General features: G+C 33.8%; 1 protein-coding gene across 5 annotated transcripts in view; it reads left to right on the forward strand.

Moving 5' to 3' along the window:
* The window catches only part of LOC138318347 (MAPK/MAK/MRK overlapping kinase-like), a 57,914-nt gene extending 36,535 nt beyond the window's left edge, over positions 1-21,379 (forward strand). For 2 of the 5 annotated variants that reach the window (XM_069260634.1, XM_069260638.1), the window contains exons 5-14: positions 4,496-4,574; positions 10,283-10,331; positions 10,820-10,837; positions 12,277-12,362; positions 12,938-13,030; positions 13,690-13,791; positions 14,074-14,247; positions 14,360-14,606; positions 15,120-15,314; positions 16,399-21,379. In XM_069260634.1, the coding sequence (XP_069116735.1) occupies positions 4,496-4,574; positions 10,283-10,331; positions 10,820-10,837; positions 12,277-12,362; positions 12,938-13,030; positions 13,690-13,791; positions 14,074-14,247; positions 14,360-14,606; positions 15,120-15,314; positions 16,399-16,476 (1,121 nt within the window). In that variant the 3' untranslated portion in view covers positions 16,477-21,379. Of the gene's footprint in view, positions 1-3,368; positions 3,448-4,495; positions 4,575-10,282; positions 10,332-10,819; positions 10,838-12,276; positions 12,363-12,937; positions 13,031-13,689; positions 13,792-14,073; positions 14,248-14,359; positions 14,607-15,119; positions 15,315-16,398 lie in introns of all 5 variants that reach the window. The other 3 variants (XM_069260635.1, XM_069260637.1, XM_069260636.1) reach the window with 3 other exon arrangements.
* The last annotated feature ends 466 nt before the right edge of the window (positions 21,380-21,845 follow it).

The raw sequence follows: 21,845 nt of genomic DNA on the forward strand, positions 1-21,845 counted from the left end.
GAAAGATCAAGGTCAATTTCTCTGTGTCTGCCTTTTGTGCTAGAGTGTGTAAATGTCCCATTCAAATATCTCAGTGCTTACTTGCTGTATGGTATAAAGGTCAAGGTCATCAACAAAGGTCACCAGGATTTAGAACATGTCAGAGTCAGCCTGACATGTCATGAAAAGGTCAAGGTCATAGATAAAGGTCACCAAGTCAATTAGTATTGGAGTTGTTCAGTTTTATGAAGCAAATATCAAAGTTACAGAAAAGGTCACCAAGATAATTTATGAATTTTCTACAAACTAGACACCACACATGCTTTCACTTTCAATATACAGAAATGTTATGGTATTTTCTCCTTCAACTTTTTTTTTTTTGCATTTCGTGTATTGGTTAGTTAAATTCTTTAAAAGCTAGACTTCATTCCTTTCAGGCCACATTCAAATGATGTACCTGGGTATGTTAGCTTGTGATGTGTATCGTCATGATTCTTGATTGTGTTTTCGATCCCGACTTCCAAGTGTTGATATTACTATGCATTAACAATTAATGATGTAACTTTTACACTCAATTATCAAACTGTCAGGTGTATTTGTGGTGTTGACAAAATAAAGTCGGCCCAAAGTGTGTACAAGTATTTTGTAGGACATCTCCCCTGTGGTGAGATAAAAAGGCCCGACTGGAAACTTCCGTAGTTGTAGGTATGGAGTGTCTCCCAAGAGGCCGTGCTGGGTAGCTATGCCCAGGTATAATGAGTTTACTATCTATAGAGATATACTCTATAAACTCGAAGCTCGTGTATATATAATACTAAATGAAAGAGGATGTTTTCTTTATTACATTCTTTTTTTTATTTCACGACAATTACAAGGAACAATGTTATTTTAAGCATTTATCAGTCATACTTGTTCTGGACCGAGTTGGAAGATAATGAAGGTCCTAATTATTCCAAAAACCTACTTGGTTCAGAAGCGGTCACAAAATCTAAAATAAAACATGTCCAGATTAAAGATTTAAAATCTTGATTATCATTGAAATATTCTAAAAAGATGTTCACATGGAACCAAAACTAGCACAAAAGAAGATATGGTATATTATGTATATTATTTCTGAAAAGTTTTTATGTTATGCCCCAATTGTTGATGGCTGAGGAGGGGGTTGGGTTATACGTTGTGTTCCCTGTCCATAATGTCCTGTCGAACCTTGTACTATCATGTCTTGATATCATATGGATCTATAGGACATATCTACCATGTTGTTTACTTTAATGAGAGATGTCAGAAATAGCCATCAAGAGCTTATTTAATACTGGTGCTGACTAGTTAAAAGGACATGTCATGTAAAAATTACTTCAGAAAGTACATATTCATGTAGATATTAGATTACCATGAGATTTTATTTTAATGACACATCTATTAGAAGTAATTATGTGAAATTATGACACAGACACAAAAAGGCAGATATCTGCCATATGATCGAATGTATATTTAGCAGATATTAACGACCCACTCCAAAGCAAAATTATTGTAAAATCCTTTTTAACACAGCACACATGTATTATCAAATAGATTATTTTAACTCTTGAAATCATTACGCATGTCTTACGAATGACGACTATAGAAGTTACCTCACCAGTCTATAGGCCTCTATGATAGCTCAGTGCCTGACATGTTCTCCATTTAGTTGCTCAATAATATCCGACATGTTCTCTTCATTGCCTGCTGTGAAATACTGGGTAATTTCCCTGAAGGCTTGGAATGTTCTGTATAGTATATCATCGTATTACACATTAGATACTAATTAAATTCTCTCCTCATGATAATAAGGTACATGATTATTGATGAGTACAATTGTACAGTACGCTATCAACTGGAATTGTCTCCCTTTACAAATTTTCTGTATCCATTGCTCAGATGTATATTCATATCATATCAGAGTTTAATGTGATTAGGTGTTTTTTTAAAATAAAACAAAAATAAACTGAACGTTGAAAGTTTAATTTTGGATCAGGGCGGTGACCAAAACAACAAAGGAAAAAATAGTTTCAGGATATGTGTATCAGATCCTGTGAATACAAAAGACCTTTTTATTCAAGAATTTTGAAAATATTGTGAAATAATTTGCAAATATCGTTTTCAAAGAGAATAACCTACTAAAATGTTTGATTTAATGATGTCAGGCTTTATGCAGAAAAGCTCACTGAACTCCCAAATTTATACATAAGCCTCAATGAAATGATGCTATGTACAGAACTAAAAAAAATGTACATATGAAACATTGTTTTCTTGTATGTATGGTGAAACTTAACAGGTATTATAGTGATGTATAATTAAGTATGTGTATTTGTTCCAACAGTTACATATCCCATAAGTATATTATAGGATTTTTGTCATTTCATGCTTCACTGATCATATGATTTACAAACTATTGATTTCATGAGTGTTTAGATGTTGCTGAATTATTCATGCAAATGTCATAAAGGATAAACTATAGAAATTGACTAAATAACTCATGTGTTGAACTGATGTTTTCATTATAGGTTTTCTATGGTAACAATATCAATAATAAATTCTTCACCTACTTTACAGAGTAGCGATAATTTGACCTTGGTTAGGTGATTCCTCATAAGAGTGCAGTAAAACCTGTCTTAGAAACCACGTTTGTATGAAGATCACCTACTTCATAAGACCATCTTACCAATATCAACACAGGTTCTGAGGACGGCTCACTAAAAGTCGAAACATGCCAACAACTATCTGATTAAAAAATCAGCTTACTGGAAGGAACTACTGTGTTGGACTCGCTCTTTTATATATTTACAATATCAACACAGTTTGTCCAGACCATTTGGCTCTGAAGACCCTTTTTCTTGGTCCCTTGATTGGTCTTTATAGACAGGTTTGACTGCATTGTAATGTATTTGTATAATTTGTTTTTTGCTCAGATTACTGTGCATTTCCTGGGTTTAGGATCATGAAAGAATCTTAGACTTCAGTTTTGACTTAGTCTATCATAAATGATTTAACTTCTTGTAATGTCGTCTTTGATTGGCTAAGTCTACGATTTAGACTGTTTCAGACTTAACATGATCTTGGGGGCCAGACTTAACATGATCTTGGGGCCTGGTCATATTACCAAAATTCCCAAACTAGTTTTTTAAAAAAAAACACTTTTCATTGGACCTGATTTTTAAAGTGGACAACTGTTATCGAAAGTGTTTTATGCTGGGAGAGTTAGCTCCCATGTACATGTTTGGTTTACTAAGTAAGTACGTTGTTTATCGAGTCGCAACAATTGAATGGAAATCATATTGTATACTTTTAGTTTCTTTATATCTTTATTTTTTCTTCTATTTTTATTAAAACAAGTAACATATTGTTTGCAGGAAAAAGACATTACTTACCAGAACGGAAAGTAAAACACTATATGTATCAACTTTTAAAATCTGTTGAACATATGCATAGGTAAGGGGCGTAACTCTTGGTGTTGAATGTCGTAGGACACAGATGTAGCACTGTAGTCCCTTCACTTCTGTTGTTACTTCCTCTAATAGAGCATGTCATGTTTCCTTTAGAGATACATACACAAAACTAATTTGGGAAGTATACCAATGTATCGCTCACAAAAATATGGAATAAAAGGAAAGATGAATGAAGTAACAAATTGACAAAATTGAGCTGCTATATCACCTGTTTGCATATCTACAGGAAGCATGGCTGCACTGAGTTTGTGCTAGTACCCATAGTATACACCTTTTGTAGGGGAAAGGAATATCACAACATAAATCCATATTAATGAAAATATGGATTAACAAATCAAACTACTGTTAATTTAGATAAGAAAATCTTTTTGTCTCATTTACTTTTCTTTTGAAAAGAAAAATAAAAGAGACCATGTTGTTAAGAGGCGGATGGGTGTGAGTTATTGGTGTGATGTGACCCCATTAAACTGTAACTGCATTCTCTGACAAATTGGTTTCTCTTTGTTTGAAGTGATGTTATTTTTATATGTTTTATTGCTGTCTATATAATATAATAATCTCCTTTATAGGAATTGTCAATCAAAAGTAAGGGAATTTTCATCTTCAAATACATTATAATAATCTTGTGAACCTAAAAGCTAGGCATTCATCCAAAGGACATTACTGACGTTTAATTTCATTAATTATTTTCTTAGTTGAAATAGTCCTATATGGTTACATCCAATTACATGTACACGGCATTTTTTATGGCTATGTCACTAGCTTCAGTTTGGAAATATTGCCATTATCTCAAAATTTGTTACTTTATCCTATGATGAAAAAGACAAAATGTTTATTATCTGCTCACAAGAGTATATAACTCTACATAACTGAAATATACGATAATACATAACTGATATATACGATAAAGATGAGAATGTCAAATTTGTCACAGAGAATGCAGTAAAGGTTTAGAGGGTCACATGATTCGGAGATCCGTCGGGTGACTTTTGACCCTCTTATCTACGACATCTATTTCTATTTCCTTACAGATAAACGGCATTGTTTGCCTGAAGCAACTGTTAAAAATTATATGTATCAGCTTTGTAAATCTGTAGACCACTTACATAGGTATGTAGAACAGAACTGATTGGACACCAAACCTGCTATCAAGGCATCTGATTGGTTAAAATCTTGATAGCGTTTTAACCTATCAGAGAGGTTTTTGGTGAGAATTGGCTGTGAATGCTTAGCTTTGCATGCTATCATATTTTCTACTTTTTAAGAGATAATTTAATCGCTAATGCAAAATCCCCATCAAATTAGGTATATTTAGAAAAGAAGGAGTATTAAATTCAGTGAATAATTAATATCAGAAATTTTAGTTTGAATACTGCCTTTGAAAAATGATTCATCAAATGGATGATAATTTATCCAACTATTATAAATGTTCTTCATTGAATTCTTAATGAATTCAACTCCCAGTTTGATTTACAATTTCTGGCTTTGCTTTAGATTAACATGCATGATATCCTATTGTAACACAGTGAGGCTTATTTATACACAGGTGTATCACGAAAGCAATACTACCAACCTTATAACCTATCTGACTTAAGTAGGCAAAACAAGTAAATCCTCACTACCATATCAATGTCAGTCTGTTAATGGTCTGCTTGCCAAGTAGGTACTATCTCTCTTGTTAACACATAGTTACATACAAATGACCACATACAGGTATATATCTCTTGTTAACACATAGCTACATACAAATGACCACATACAGGTATCTATCTCTCTTGTTAACACATAGTTACATACAAATGACCACATACAGGTATCTATCTCTTGTTAACACAAAGCTACATACAAATGACCACATACAGGTATCTATCTCTCTTGTTAACACATAGCTACATACAAATGACCACATACAGGTATCTATCTCTCTTGTTAACACATAGTTACATACAAATGACCACATACAGGTATCTATCTCTCTTGTTAACACATAGCTACATACAAATGACCACATACAGGTATCTATCTCTCTTGTTAACACATAGCTACATACAAATGACCACATACAGGTATCTATCTCTCTTGTTAACACAAGCTACATACAAATGACCACATACAGGTATCTATACTTGTTAACACATTGCTACATACAAATGACCACATACAGGTATCTATCTCTTGTTAACACATAGCTACATACAAATGACCACATACAGGTATCTATCTCTTGTTAACACATAGCTACATACAAATGACCACATACAGGTATCTATCTCTTGTACACATTGTACATACAAATGACCACATACAGGTATCTATCTCTCTTGTTAACACAAATGCTACATACAAATGACCACATACAGGTATCTATCTCTCTTGTTAACACATAGTACATACAAATGACCACATACAGGTATCTATCTCTCTTGTTAACACATTGCTACATACAAATGACCACATACAGGTATCTATCTCTCTTGTTAACACATTGCTACATACAAATGACCACATACAGGTATCTATCTCTCTTGTTAACACAGAGTTACATACAAATGACCACATACAGGTATCTATCTCTCTTGTTAACACATTGCTACATACAAATGACCACATACAGGTATCTATCTCTCTTGTTAACACATTGCTACATACAAATGACCACATACAGGTATCTATCTCTCTTGTTAACACAAAGCTACATACAAATGACCACATACAGGTATCTATTTTCTCTCTTGTTACAAACATAGTTACATACAAATGACATACAATACACATACAGGTATCTATCTCTCTTGTTAACACATAGCTACATACAAATGACCACATACAGGTATCTATCTCTCTTGTTAACACATTGCTACATACAAATGACCACATACAGGTATCTATCTCTCTTGTTAACACATAGCTACATACAAATGACCACATACAGGTATCTATCTCTCTTGTTAACACATAGCTACATACAAATGACCACATACAGGTATCTATCTCTCTTGTTAACACATAGCTACATACAAATGACCACATACAGGTATCTATCTCTCTTGTTAACACATTGCTACATACAAATGACCACATACAGGTATCTATCTCTCTTGTTAACACATAGCTACATACAAATGACCACATACAGGTATCTATCTCTCTTGTTAACACATAGCTACATACAAATGACCACATACAGGTATCTATCTCTCTTGTTAACACATTGCTACATACAAATGACCACATACAGGTATCTATCTCTCTTGTTAACACATAGCTACATACAAATGACCACATACAGGTATCTATCTCTCTTGTTAACACAAGCTACATACAAATGACCACATACAGGTATCTATCTCTCTTGTTAACACATAGCTACATACAAATGACCACATACAGGTATCTATCTCTCTTGTTAACACATAGTACATACAAATGACCACATACAGGTATCTATCTCTCTTGTTAACACATAGCTACATACAAATGACCACATACAGGTATCTATCTCTCTTGTTAACACATAGCTACATACAAATGACCACATACAGGTATCTATCTCTCTTGTTAACACATAGCTACATACAAATGACCACATACAGGTATCTATCTCTCTTGTTAACACATTAGCTACATACAAAATACAGTATCTATCTTTTGTAACACATAGTACTCAAATGACCACATACAGGTATCTATCTCTCTTGTTAACACATAGCTACATACAAATGACCACATACAGGTATCTATCTCTCTTGTTAACACAGAGTTACATACAAATGACCACATACAGGTATCTATCTCTCTTGTTAACACATTGCTACATACAAATGACCACATACAGGTATCTATCTCTCTTGTTAACACATTGCTACATACAAATGACCACATACAGGTATCTATCTCTCTTGTTAACACATAGCTACATACAAATGACCACATACAGGTATCTATCTCTCTTGTTAACACATAGTACATACAAATGACCACATACAGGTATCTATCTCTCTGTTAACACATTGCTACATACAAATGACCACATACAGGTATCTATCTCTCTTGTTAACACATAGCTACATACAAATGACCACATACAGGTATCTATCTCTCTTGTTAACACATAGCTACATACAAATGACCACATACAGGTATCTATCTCTCTTGTTAACACATAGCTACATACAAATGACCACATACAGGTATCTATCTCTCTTGTTAACACATAGCTACATACAAATGACCACATACAGGTATCTATCTCTCTTGTTAACACATAGCTACATACAAATGACCACATACAGGTATCTATCTCTCTTGTTAACACATAGCTACATACAAATGACCACATACAGGTATCTATCTCTCTTGTTAACACATAGCTACATACAAATGACCACATACAGGTATCTATCTCTCTTGTTAACACATTGCTACATACAAATGACCACATACAGGTATCTATCTCTCTTGTTAACACATAGTTACATACAAATGACCACATACAGGTATCTATCTCTCTTGTTAACACATTGCTACATACAAATGACCACATACAGGTATCTATCTCTCTTGTTAACACATAGCTACATACAAATGACCACATACAGGTATCTATCTCTCTTGTTAACACATAGCTACATACAAATGACCACATACAGGTATCTATCTCTCTTGTTAACACATAGCTACATACAAATGACCACATACAGGTATCTATCTCTCTTGTTAACACATAGCTACATACAAATGACCACATACAGGTATCTATCTCTCTTGTTAACACATAGCTACATACAAATGACCACATACAGGTACTATCTCTCTTGTTAACACATAGTTACATACAAATGACCACATACAGGTATCTATCTCTCTTGTTAACACATAGCTACATACAAATGACCACATACAGGTATCTATCTCTTTGTTAACACATAGACTTACATACAAATGACCACATAACACAGATATCAGTATCTATCTCTCTTGTTAACACATAGTTACATACAAATGACCACATACAGGTATCTATCTCTCTTGTTAACACATTGCTACATACAAATGACCACATACAGGTATCTATCTCTCTTGTTAACACATAGCTACATACAAATGACCACATACAGGTATCTATCTCTCTTGTTAACACATAGCTACATACAAATGACCACATACAGGTATCTATCTCTCTTGTTAACACATTGCTACATACAAATGACCACATACAGGTATCTATCATCTTGTTAACACATAGTTACATACAAATGACCACATACAGGTATCTATCTCTCTTGTTAACACATAGCTACATACAAATGACCACATACAGGTATCTATCTATCTTGTTAACACATAGCTACATACAAATGACCATATATGGGTATCTGACTCTCTTGTTAACACATAGCTACATACAAATGACCACATATGAATATCTTTTTCTCTTGTTTACAATTTCCCCAGTCGGTTGATTTGTTATACAGATAATTATGACAATTATTACACAATCTGTTAGATTCAGGGATGCATATCAATAGATTTTTTAAATCTTGGAATGAATTTTTTTAAACTGAAATGAAAATTGTTTGAAACTATACCTTTAAATAGTTAGATGTTTATAAAAATCAATGACCATTTATCCTGTTCAAGACTTGTCAATAACTGCGTATGAAATTTGCTTTTGATGCTATAAAACTTTTTAAAATCTATAAGGATATCAGAGATTGTTCCTACCCCAGTTGGGTAATGACAGGGTTGTTTAACAAAGCTGGTACATTGGTTACATTGCTTCCTTGTGTTTATTTTGCTGTGTCATATTATAAACCTTGATAGAATTCATATTATAATATTAGTTCTATTACACATTTATGTGCTGCCCCTTGTCTTTACACATTAACCTTTGATCTGTATGCTTTTGTTGACCTTCTGACAGACCTCTTCATCAACAGTAATAATCTAGTACATCTGTATTGTTACTTTAAACTTCTGACCTATTTTTGAAATAACCTTGACCTCTGAGCTGTACTCTAACCTTGACCTCTGTGTTCAACATTAACTTTGACCTCCTCACTGACTTTAGACTGCTAGCCATAGCACTTTGACCTTCTGACCTCCATACAAACCTTAAGCTTTGTGATAGCCACTTTGACCTCCAACATTTACCTCTACTATTCTCATCACTTACTTTGACTTTCTGACCTATTTAAACTTCTGACCTATTTTTGCAATAGTCTTGACCTCTGAGCTGTACTCTAACCTTGACCTCTGTGTTCAACAATAACTTTGACCTCCTCACTGACTTTAGACTGCTAGCCATAGCGCTTTGACCTTCTGACCTCCATACAAACCTTAAGCCTTGTGATAGCCACTTTGACCTCCAACATTTACCTCTACTAATCTCATCACTTACTTTGACTTTCTGACCTCAAAATAGTAAGGTTTACATTGACCTTTTGACCTTATGGACCTGATGACCTCTATACAAACATTGATCTTATGATCTCTACTTCGACCTTCCTGACTATAGCATGACCCACTGATTTTCAATACTAATGCTGTGTAGTTGGTCTTTCTCTAACTCTGTATAAAATTGATTGTGTCTTGTTGTAGAATATGCTCTGATGATTTTGTTTTAAATTTAATTGAAATATTCCAATATTGATAATTTTTTGAAAATGGAGACATTGAATATCACATTTTGAAATGATTTTTTCCTTATGAATGCTAGCAAAATTAGTAAAATAGTATAATATCAAGCTGTATTTTGTTTGAAATTTAATTACTATTGTAAATATTAGAACTAAAGTGTCTGCTTTTATTTATTTCAGGAATGGAATATTTCATCGAGACGTAAAACCTGAGAATATTCTAATAAAGGTAAGTTAGGCGAGATGTATGGTACAGCTATACCTTATACATTAGGTGAAATTTTCATGGTAGAGTAGAATTTTTTAGTAGAGAGAATTTTTGCACAAAGTCTTGCATATATAATTCTTATTCCCATTTTCCAATATTGGTCACCTGACTAAACATTTCACAATGTCAACTTAAACCAAACTTTAAAGGAGTAATTTGGGGGAAAAAAAGTCATCTACTTATTAGAAAGTAACTAAAATCATGATAGAAGCTGTACCATATTCTGCCAGCAATTAACAAAGCCTCATCTCAGTGATAAGAATTGATTTTGAAACTTAGAAGTGGTGTCTGGTAACAAGTCCCCTCACCTTAAATATCTAAATGTTTCATCCTAGTTTTGAGGCTTATTGCTTGTGGAATATGTTTCTATATTTCGGTGATGTAATTGCCGCGGACTTCAGAGGTCGACCAATGAAATGATACTTAGACTTAGCCCGTTGTTTTTACAGCTTGCGTCCAGTGATAAGGTGCTTGTTTTAAACTTTTTCAGTGTGCCAATCACTGTTACACATATAATTTGGCTTTTATTACAACTGTGTGTTATCATTCTACATTCACACACACTTTACCACTTTATCTTATACTGCTTTTCTGACTGTCTCTGTGCAGAGTTACCTGCCCTTAACGGTTATCATGTACATATATTGGTTGCTAGGGTAATCAAATTTGTTTGAGTCATGTCAGAAATTTGATAGAAAACATCATAGTTACCCAATGTAGATAATGAATTAATGCTTACACAAGCAAATATACAAGAAGAGAATCAGTATGGATGCAATTTTGTTCAGGGTTTTGGAACAATATATCATAGATCAAAGTCCTGAGGACAGAGTACTATACCTATCCATGTTGGAACTGAGACAAATACTTGTGTAATAAAAAAAAACGGCTTGTGGTGCTTTTATTCCTCTTAGCTTGAAAGTTAAAAGAGAGTGTCTAATTGTCAAAACAAAACCAAAATATAAAATCAAATTAACCTTTATGGTATCTAGTGTGTGTTTATTTTGCAATACAGAATTATCTCCCCTTATAAAAAGTGTGTGTATAAGTATTATTTCATTTAATTGTGTGAAAATATTATGACCTTTTCTCACAAACCTATTACATACCACGTTTTACTTATTTTTAAAAACTTATGGTAACAAGAGAAGATAACTCTATTGTGTAAAACAGGAATATTTTGACTCGTCGGGTAGGGCTTGGACTAACCAGTTATAAACATCACAGATAGCTCAATAGATTGTTTATCATAGTGTTATAACTCTTTAAAGCTAAAATTTACCATCTTTTATTCATATGGCTTTTTTCATCTTAGCTTTCCATATAACTTTATATCTGTATTCAGGTTTTTGTATGTACATGTACACTTTATATTTACTTACATTATTCTGTTTATAGATATATCTGTTTAAACTTTGAAATATACCTGAATTTCATCCTAATTTTTCTCCTGTATCAAATTTCATGATATATCATAATCCAAATAAATTCACGAGTAAGAGGTAATAATTTAGCAAACATTAACATATTGAAAATATTGCTTATGGATCATTTGTATTGATTTATGTTAGATTCCCCTTTTAACTTGATAATGTTTTGACTGATATTTTATTGACAATTTGTTAGCACATATATATTGTATTAAGAGCACATATATATTGTATTAAGAAGAAAAAAAACACTTAAAATCATGCTTTTTCTTTCTCATTTTCAATGCTAAGAAAATTAATTGGAGAAATGGTATTGAATCCATTATTTTTCTGGTCAATTTGATTTTCATCTTTGAGTGATCTCCCCTTCCTTGTATCAGCACCACATTTTCTACATATCATCTCAACATTTACATCTCCAGTATAGTGTACATCTGTTATATAATAGAAGTATACAAACGTTTGACCTGTTTTAGGAGGACATCCTGAAGCTAGCTGATTTCGGATCTTGTAGAAGTGTGTACTCAAAGCAGCCGTATACAGAATATATCTCAACACGATGGTAAGCTAATATTCAAATGATTACAAATAAAGTATAAACATCTTAGCTTATTATGACAATTACCAGTTAAGAATAAACATATCAAAATATTGGAAGCTCAAGTTAGATGTTATTCTGAAAAAATGATGCTGGCAACATTTCAAACGTTTTAATGAGAAAAGGGGTGACATATACTATATTCTACTCAAGAAACAATATCTGTAGCTGATGGTTTGGTAAAACATCAAATATAATGGACATCTATAGACTTAATCACCAGAACTGAAAACCAATTTTATTCAGTATGCAAAGTTATGTTTAAATCAGCTAATAAGGAAACTTCAGAAAAGCAAAATAATTTTTGCTAACCTACGACCTATAAACTTGTTTTTCCCATGATCACTGATGTCCATTATCCATGGAAATGTTGGCCGTTATGGTACTGATTACGGATGTTTAGGGTAATGGCAAGGGGTGTGTGCCCCTAAGAAGTTTAGAATGATAGCCTCATCAACAGATGAATCAACATCCTGAAGTTTTTCTATGAATATATTTGAAAGTTCATTATAATAAATACTGTACAAATTGACCCCCAGGTATCGAGCGCCAGAGTGTCTGTTAACGGATGGGTACTATACCTATAAGATGGACATCTGGAGTGTAGGATGTGTGTTCTTTGAAATTCTCAGGTAAGTCGGATATCATCATTATTGAAATACTCGGGATAGACTGAAATCATTATTATAAAATTCTCAAAATCATTATTACGTAATTCTCAGGTTAGACTGATATCATTATTATGAAATTCTTACTTTTGTTGGAAATAGTTTGATTTTGCCAGCATTAAATTCCTTGGAAAGCTTTGAAGTTCACTTTTGTTTTTAGGTGCATTATAGATGCTACACGGTTGAAAAACGGTATTTTTTCTCTATCAAAAATATGAGCGGACGACTTAATATTTTTCTTTGTTACAAAAGTTAGCTACTTTACACTATCACAACCACAGAAAAGTTTGAGCTTCTAATTTTACTTCAAGATAAAAATATTTAAAAAATAATAAATTGCATCCTGAAAAAAATGTGTGGCACTATGTCCTGTATGAAATGAAGTACCGATTTCGTATACATCAAAAGCAAAATAAATTATTTTATATTATTTTTTGTGTTAAGTAGACATATATATACACGCCTAAACACCAAGTATTGTTCAAACGATGAGTATCATTTATGCTCTGTCGGCCGTGGAGCATCTTTAAATTATTTTTTTTTTTAAATCTTCATTTTTACATTTTTATCTTCAACATGATTACTGAAAAATTGTAATGAGCTGACATTTTGTTTCCGTTCAGTCTTCACCCATTATTCCCCGGATCTAATGAAGTCGACCAGATAGCTAAGATACATGACATTTTAGGAACCCCTGATCCCAGTGTTCTCAACAAACTCAAAAAGTAAGTTGTCGTTTGAGTGCCTAATGCAGACAGTAATTACAGATGGAACTTATTGTAAGCAAAAGACCAATATATTTTTTTTTTTTAATTTCCATAATGAAAATATATTTAACCATTAATGATTTACAAGAACAGAAATTATCTTTAAACTATTAGATTATAACCATTTGAGTAACTTTTGCAAAATTCAACAATTTTCTGGAAGAAAAAAAAGAATTAGGGATAGGGACTGAATATGAAATATGAACTCGTTGAAAACTTTGGTCGTTTAATTTTTTTCAGGTCACGCGGCATGAACTTCAACTTCCCCCACAAGAAGGGTACCGGCGTGGAACGCCTACTTCCTCATGTGTCTAGTGAGGCCGTCGACCTGATCTACCAGATGTGTACCTATGATCCTGATGAAAGGATGTCGGCCAAACAGGCCATACGACATAACTACTTCAAGGATCTCAGGTACAGTTACAGAGCTAAAGTTGACAGCTTCCTAATCCTCCGTAAGCTTGTAAAATATCAATATTTATCTACCTACTGTTTTATAATGCTGTGATAATTTTGATGTTAACAGGGACGCAGATAAGCGTCAGGCTATGTTAGCCAAGGCCAAGCAGCAGGAGGAAAAAGAAAAAGAGGTGCGGGAACGGAAAACAGACGTAATTAAAGCACCACCGTCGGAAACATCAGGGATAGAGGTGGATACATCGCGGACTGAGAAGAAAAAGACTGAGTCTGAAAAAGACAGCCGCACAATGCCAAGTCTACCGAAAGCTCAGTCGCTTCCCACTCATCCACACTTCTTCAAGGACAGAAGAAAGGTAGGGTTACCTCCCCTAGTTACTGAGACTTTAATCATCACTTTATGGGTAAAGGTATTCTAACACTCAAAATGTAGATTAGTATTTATGGAAGTTGTTGTTTTGAATTGATGCCATACCAGTGTTTCTACATGACAAGCATATTAGATTGGTATCTAATAAACAATTACCACATATGTTTGGTTTAAAGAAAACGCAACTATAACAGGTAAATCTTAGTTTTTTACGGCATAGACATGGAGGGTATTTTGAAGAATGTCAGACACCTAAACATTCAGACATTAAAAAACCCTCAAAATATAGTACCTGGTAGTCAATGTTTAATATGCATCAAGTAAAAATATGCTAAAACAAAATACTTGTTGAATTTGTATAATTGTTAATTTGTTGTGTAAAAGCAAATGCTACATCTATATACCAAGGTATGTATAGTGTTAATTAAAGAAGAAGCATAGTAATCAATTCATCAACCTTATTTAGTGAGTAAAAGATTCTATGACTTTTGTATTACAGAAGCGACACAAACGACTACTAGAGACACACCATTTCTCCAATCATACGGGCCTTAATTTGCCAAAAGTTCCAATGCATGCCAACTCCCTGAACCCCTCATTTCACACCAGTTCATTTAGTTCCTACAACCATGCCCAGGGCGCCCCTAGTTTATCTCTCCTGCCCAGTATCAACGCCACCTACAAACCACACAAGGTAAGACACACTACTTACACTACAATTCAAAGATTTTGATTGATTTCATGAAGTTTTTATTTAACTTGTACATCCCTGAAATTGCTTAATGAAGTAATCCAGTCTATGCAATGGAAGAGTTCAAAATCTGTATTCAGGGGGAATGAGTGAAAGAGAAATTGTCTCTGGATAACCTAATTCTTTCATTAGCGGTAATATAGTAATTTAGGGATTTTAGGAGGCCAAAGAGTGAGAAACAGTAAACATACAAATACAGTAGGATATAACGTCCTGTCATTCATGTAAAGTGAATACAGTTCTGTATGTATACTGTATATATGCTGCCAAATTCGCTAGCCAAGGGTATTAAGTCAGCAGCGATTCTCTTCCTGCTACCCTTGGCATATCTCACTTCAGAACAGGTGTTAATTAAAAGATATACTGCGATCTCGTTACAAAATTGGACATTACAGAACTTCTGCATGAAACACAAAAACTGGTGTCCAAACTAACTAATAAACAAATAACTCACACACATGTTCATCTTTGGTATTTTGAATCTGTCGCAAACAACACTCGTGTTTCATAGGGCGGTGCCATGTTTTCAACCATACAACAATGATACAAGCTTTTTAATTGGTTGCTTATTACGTAAATGGAAGGGGCACAATTGTGGTGATCAAGCAGGTGGCGCAGTGCGGGACCACCCGTTCTGAAGTGAGATATGCCCACCCATTCTGAAGTGAGATATGCCCACCCATTCTGAAGTGAGATATGCCAAGGGTAGTAGAAAGAGAATCGGACTAATACCCTTGGCTAGCGAAGTTGATATGCTGCATGTTAACCGCTTTATTTTCGCAAGGTACAAGTTTTCGTTTAATTTGGCATGAGATCTTGAAACCAAATTAAAATGTGGCGTGATTAATTGTGCATCAAAGCTTTTATGTAAAGGTACGATTGTCAGTAAGTGCCCTTCAGGTCACGGATTTATGTACTGGTATTTGTAAATATATTGAAAATAACAAAGACACAACATTTTGTATACCTTGTACACAAAAATTGAATGAGATGCCAGTGAATATATTTATATTTCTGTCATTTTCAGCCAGCAAATAAAACGAAGAACATTGTAAGTAGCTATCAACTACCGTCCTTAGACAGACGAGGAGGAGCTGGATTTTAGGTAGAAAAGGACAAACTAGGATACCATAAGCTAATAATGACATCTTCAGCTGGCTGTGACATCACCAACTGGCTGTGACATCACCAACTGGCTGTGACATCACCAACTGGCTGTGACATCACCAACTGGCTGTGACATCACCAACTGGCTGTGACATCACCAACTGGCTGTGACATCACCAACTGGCTGTGACATCACCAACTGGCTGTGACATCACCAACTGGCTGTGACATCACCAACTGGCTGTGACATCACCAACTGGCTGTGACATCACCAACTGGCTGTGACATCACCAACTGGCTGTGACATCACCAACTGGCTGTGACATCACCAACTGGCTGTGACATCACCAACTGGCTGTGACATCACCAACTGGCTGTGACATCACCAACTGGCTGTGACATCACCAACTGGCTGTGACATCACCAACTGGCTGTGACATCACCAACTGGCTGTGACATCACCAACTGGCTGTGACATCACCAACTGGCTGTGACATCACCAACTGGCTGTGACATCACCACCTGGCTGTGACATCACCAACTGGCTGTGACATCACCAACTGGCTGTGACATCACCAACTGGCTGTGACATCACCAACTGGCTGTGACATCACCAACTGGCTGTGACATCACCAACTGGCTGTGACATCACCAACTGGCTGTGACATCACCAACTGGCTGTGACATCACCAACTGGCTGTGACATCACCAACTAGCTGTGACATCACCACCTGGCTGTGACATCACCAGCTGGCTGTGACATCACAAACTGACTGTGACATCACCAACTGGCTGTGGCATCATTGGTTAAACTTCAACCATTGGTTGACCTCGATATCAACACTAGATGGTTTTATCACAAACTTTCTGCATCACACTAAGTCAAAATTGACCTGTGAATATGTCCAAACTGTGATTCCTGTGGATTAAACTTTAAATTAAAGGATTAGCACAACTATCTAGGAATTAGATATAAAGGGAGATACATTGTTAATGAACTTATAATCAAATGCATAATTTGCATATGATGTTAATGGATATATAAATATTTTTGTGATGTAACTATCTATACATGCCATGCCTATGTTAAACGATGCTTTTTTATGACTATAGAGAATGTATTTATTTTGTTGTTATGTTCATGAAAACATTGTCAGACTGAGGTTTATTTTATTTCTGTGAGAGAAGACTGTATTTCTGTATAACTTTTTTAGACCATACACTGACTTATGTTTGTATCTATCATCTTTATGCAATACACATCTGTTTCATACTTCGATGAGTGTATGACTAATTATGTCGTGAAAATCTGCAATCTGATTAAAATGCAGATCCTTATTTCTCACTCAATTTAATAGAAGATCTGACAACATCCTATTTGGGGTCAAGTTCTGTCGACCTTTTGGAGTGGCCAATCAAATAGGTAATTGCCTTTGAACAATACCTTTGTGTATATACACGCTGTGATGAATGTTGTTTCCAGGAAGCATAAAGGTCACCAGAATGTGACCCCAAATGTGATGTTGTCAGATCCTCTAAGAAACGGAGTGATAATAAGGATTTGTAGTTAATCAGATTGAAAATCAGGAAATAAAACTATCTTATCAGCATCACCATTGACATCACCTCGATCCAATCTACCTATCAGACAAAGCATGGTGATACAGGCATTCTATAACTTGTTAACATTTATAATTCTCACAAAAACAATCGTTTTTCAAGAAATCTTTTCATGAAATACTTGGCATTGATGTCATATTCTAAGCTCATTGTATGATCAGTAAATCAATGATACTGAACAAACTTTATAGGATTTGTTTGAATAAATTATTTCACTCTTGAACAACATTATTTATATTTAACTCTGACATATAAGAAAAATAAGTAAATGATATGTTGGGAGCTTATCACATTATGGCAAAGAAAATAATCATTGAAGCACAGGATGACATTCTGTAGTTGTTGATATCTTCCATATTATGTATATTTTCAACATAGAGATCAACAATAGAGAAAGAAGTTTTGTGAAAAAATGGGCAGTTGTCTCCCCTTATTAAATGATGAGGCTTTGAGTAGTTGTCTCCCTTGTTTAAATAGTTTGTATTGTAAAAACTGTTAAAGATATTTATGAATGAAATCTTTGAAAATATTGTTTAATCAGGGTAAATTGTAGCTCTGTTTAAAAGCTTTTTATGATCATACATCAAATATATTGCATGTACCTGTTCAGAATGTTCCTGGTTCAATTAAAAAAAAATGTATAAAAAATATATGTAGTTTCAAGAAGAATTAAAAACCAGATTAATATTTAAAATATTTCACTTATTATTTGAAAATGTTTTTGATATTAAAAGAAAATAATAAATTTCTTTTATTAATGATTTATCTTGCTCAATTTAGTTGCTCGATCTTGGTGCTTTGTTTGTTTTTAACTTGTTTGGTGCATGTGTAATCCTAATGCTGAAGTCAAGTTTTAAATCTACAGAGGCAAGTGTACATTCATTTTTCTGGCTAAATACGGGCGTATTCAATACAACTGACTATAAACTCCCATCCCAACACAAAACTGAGAGGATATTTTGTTTTTGAAAAATTGAAATTACTAAATAAAAGTGGGGAGAAAAAAGGAGGGAGGGTCTTTTTGCCAAGCAATGGCCATTTTTCTATAGTATGGTAGACTGCTACAATATATGTTTGTGTATAATTAACAAATGAAAGCGTAATTTCATTTTTTAATATAAATAAAGCTTTTTTTTTAATTTCATGAAGAAAAACATTTTCAATTTAATTTTTCCTTCTTTTTGTTTTTCAAAACATGTAGTGCCAAATGATGTGACCTGTAAAACCAGTTTGTATGAGTGGTATGTACCGAAGCTTGTGTGATATGTAAATAATAGGGTGATCGTCTAGTGTAAGTGGATTGTACCTTCTGGTTAACACCAGTTATTGTATAAAATCGAACTTTTTGAAATATTGACAATAAATATTGGATAGATTATATCAAAAAGATATTAAAATATGAATTTTAAAACAAAATGCAGCCTTGCAGTAAATTTTTTTAAAATTTTGGTGGTTTTTCATTCGTTATTTTAAAAAAAGTGAATATTGTTCTAAATTATAGGCTTTCAGTATGCAATTGTTATGTTACATTTTTATGACTGATTATATAAATGTGGTTAGATATGGTGACCACAGTGGTTATACCTGAATAAAAACTCAGTTTACTTCAGTCCTGTATATGAATTAATTAATTGTTGATGAAATACATTTATAAAATTTTGATTTTGTTTCTATATTATTATTTTTTTATTTATATTGTGTTTTGCTGAATATTCTTTTATAATCCACATTAGACACAAATACAAACCTGCCTTTGGCTGCTGAGAGTTTTCTGCTTTCTGCATCCTAATCAATAAAAGACTTGTACTGTGTACATTTAATGTAAAAACATTATGAATGTGGAAAGAAAAACATTCCATTAATTCTGTGGTTTAAATTGATAATGTACTATATGTTTGTAAGTAGTTATTTATTGTAATAAGCCGAGGACATACATCCTTATAATGAAATAACCTGGCCTGCTGGAGTTGTCTCCCCTGCAACCCACTTTATTTGAAATTTCAAATTTCATTGGTAAGTAGCAATTAGCATACAAATATCCTGTACATGTATTCTGTTTTCTCTTAATTTTCCTCAACAATTAATGTATCTTAAACTTTGAATTCATTTTGCCAGTGGAAGATTTCAATATTTCAAAGAACAAATCGTGTGTTCATGTATTTATAATGAATTATCAGAAATATCCAAGGGACTCTTTTAAGTGGTTTATCTTGGGGTAATTTACAACAGCTTATTATCTTTATTTATAATGACATTTACTGGTTTCTTAGTTATTTGACTTGGCTAGACTGTTAAGCTTTTCCTTAGGTAGGTCAATAGTATAGATAATTAAATCTTTTGAATTTATAGTTATATTAACTAGTGATTTGAATACATAATATGAAGATGCATGTTATACTTAATTGAACTGGCATTATCTTCTGTTAAGAACAGTTTTGATATACAATACATTTATCCAGCTTTATTTATATTTGAGTCATTGGAAATACACTGTATACTATACTAATTATATTGAGCTGTGCTTGTGACAGCGTTTGAGGGGATAATATAACCCCTTCCTTCATTTAACACAAACAATATCAAGCTTATTTATTTTAATGTATTTTGTGTAGACTACCTATCTTCTGGGCTATTCCAGGTAAATGACTACCAAGTATACAACAGGTGATTTCAAGTTTCCCTGACAGAGACCATGAGAAGTAAATATCTGAATAATTCTTCTGTGGAATATTAACAGGCATTCAACTTCAGTTTCTCAAATTGTGACATCAAAGCTTTTCTGGGACAGACAGACTGGCAGCTACAGAGACAATGGTATTAGTTGATAACAGAAAGGTACAGGGTAGCAAAACTTCATGGTCATTCATCAACTCTTGTCCTTTTGAGTTTGAAAATATTCTAGGGATAATTATATTTGCTATAAACACCCTAAAAATGTTTGGTCTCAATAGGTCTTTGCTCAGGACTTCAATCATCAGGTTTATCAGATTTAGCTTAAAATTATGTTGCAGGGTTCTGTTGATCAAGGTTTGTGTTATCCACGCCCCATTTACAATATTTCACAGGTACATTTACCTTGTTTTATCATTTCTCATCTGTATGATAATTTCTGTAAAATCCGTCCAAATCCTTTTCCTGTCTTTCAAGCCATTGTGATAGGTTTTAACAATATTATCAAATCTATAAAGAATTGTACATAATTATTTTATTGGCATATCTGTTGTAGAACACTTTTTAAAAAATCATGTAAACTTAAGAAAATAAAGAAAAAAATATCATTACCTTTGTGTGTGTATTTTTCTATTTGATAAAAAATGTTACAGTCATACTCGGGACATGGATATTTTGTTGGTGGAGAAATGCCATAATTCTTAGAGGCAAAAGTTACTCCATACCTGGCTGCAAATACCCTATAGTGGTCTCAAATTGGTGATATATTGGTGATTGTTAGAGCTAACGGAAGAATATCCAACACCTTAATAAGGCACCACAGCCCCCTGTGCCCAATGACAAAAATGTATTCCACACAACCCTGTACCCAATGACAACAATGTATTCCACAGCCCCCTGTGCCCAATGACAAAAATGTATTCCACACAACACTGTACCCAATGACAACAATGTATTCCACAGCCCCCTGTGCCCAATGACAACAATGTATTCCACAGCCCCCTGTGCCCAATGACAACAATGTATTCCACACACCACTGTACCCAATGACAACAATGTATTCCACAGCCCCCTGTG

The sequence above is a fragment of the Argopecten irradians genome, chromosome 3 (genome assembly GCF_041381155.1).
Source record: "Argopecten irradians isolate NY chromosome 3, Ai_NY, whole genome shotgun sequence".
Classification (NCBI taxonomy): domain Eukaryota; kingdom Metazoa; phylum Mollusca; class Bivalvia; order Pectinida; family Pectinidae; genus Argopecten; species Argopecten irradians.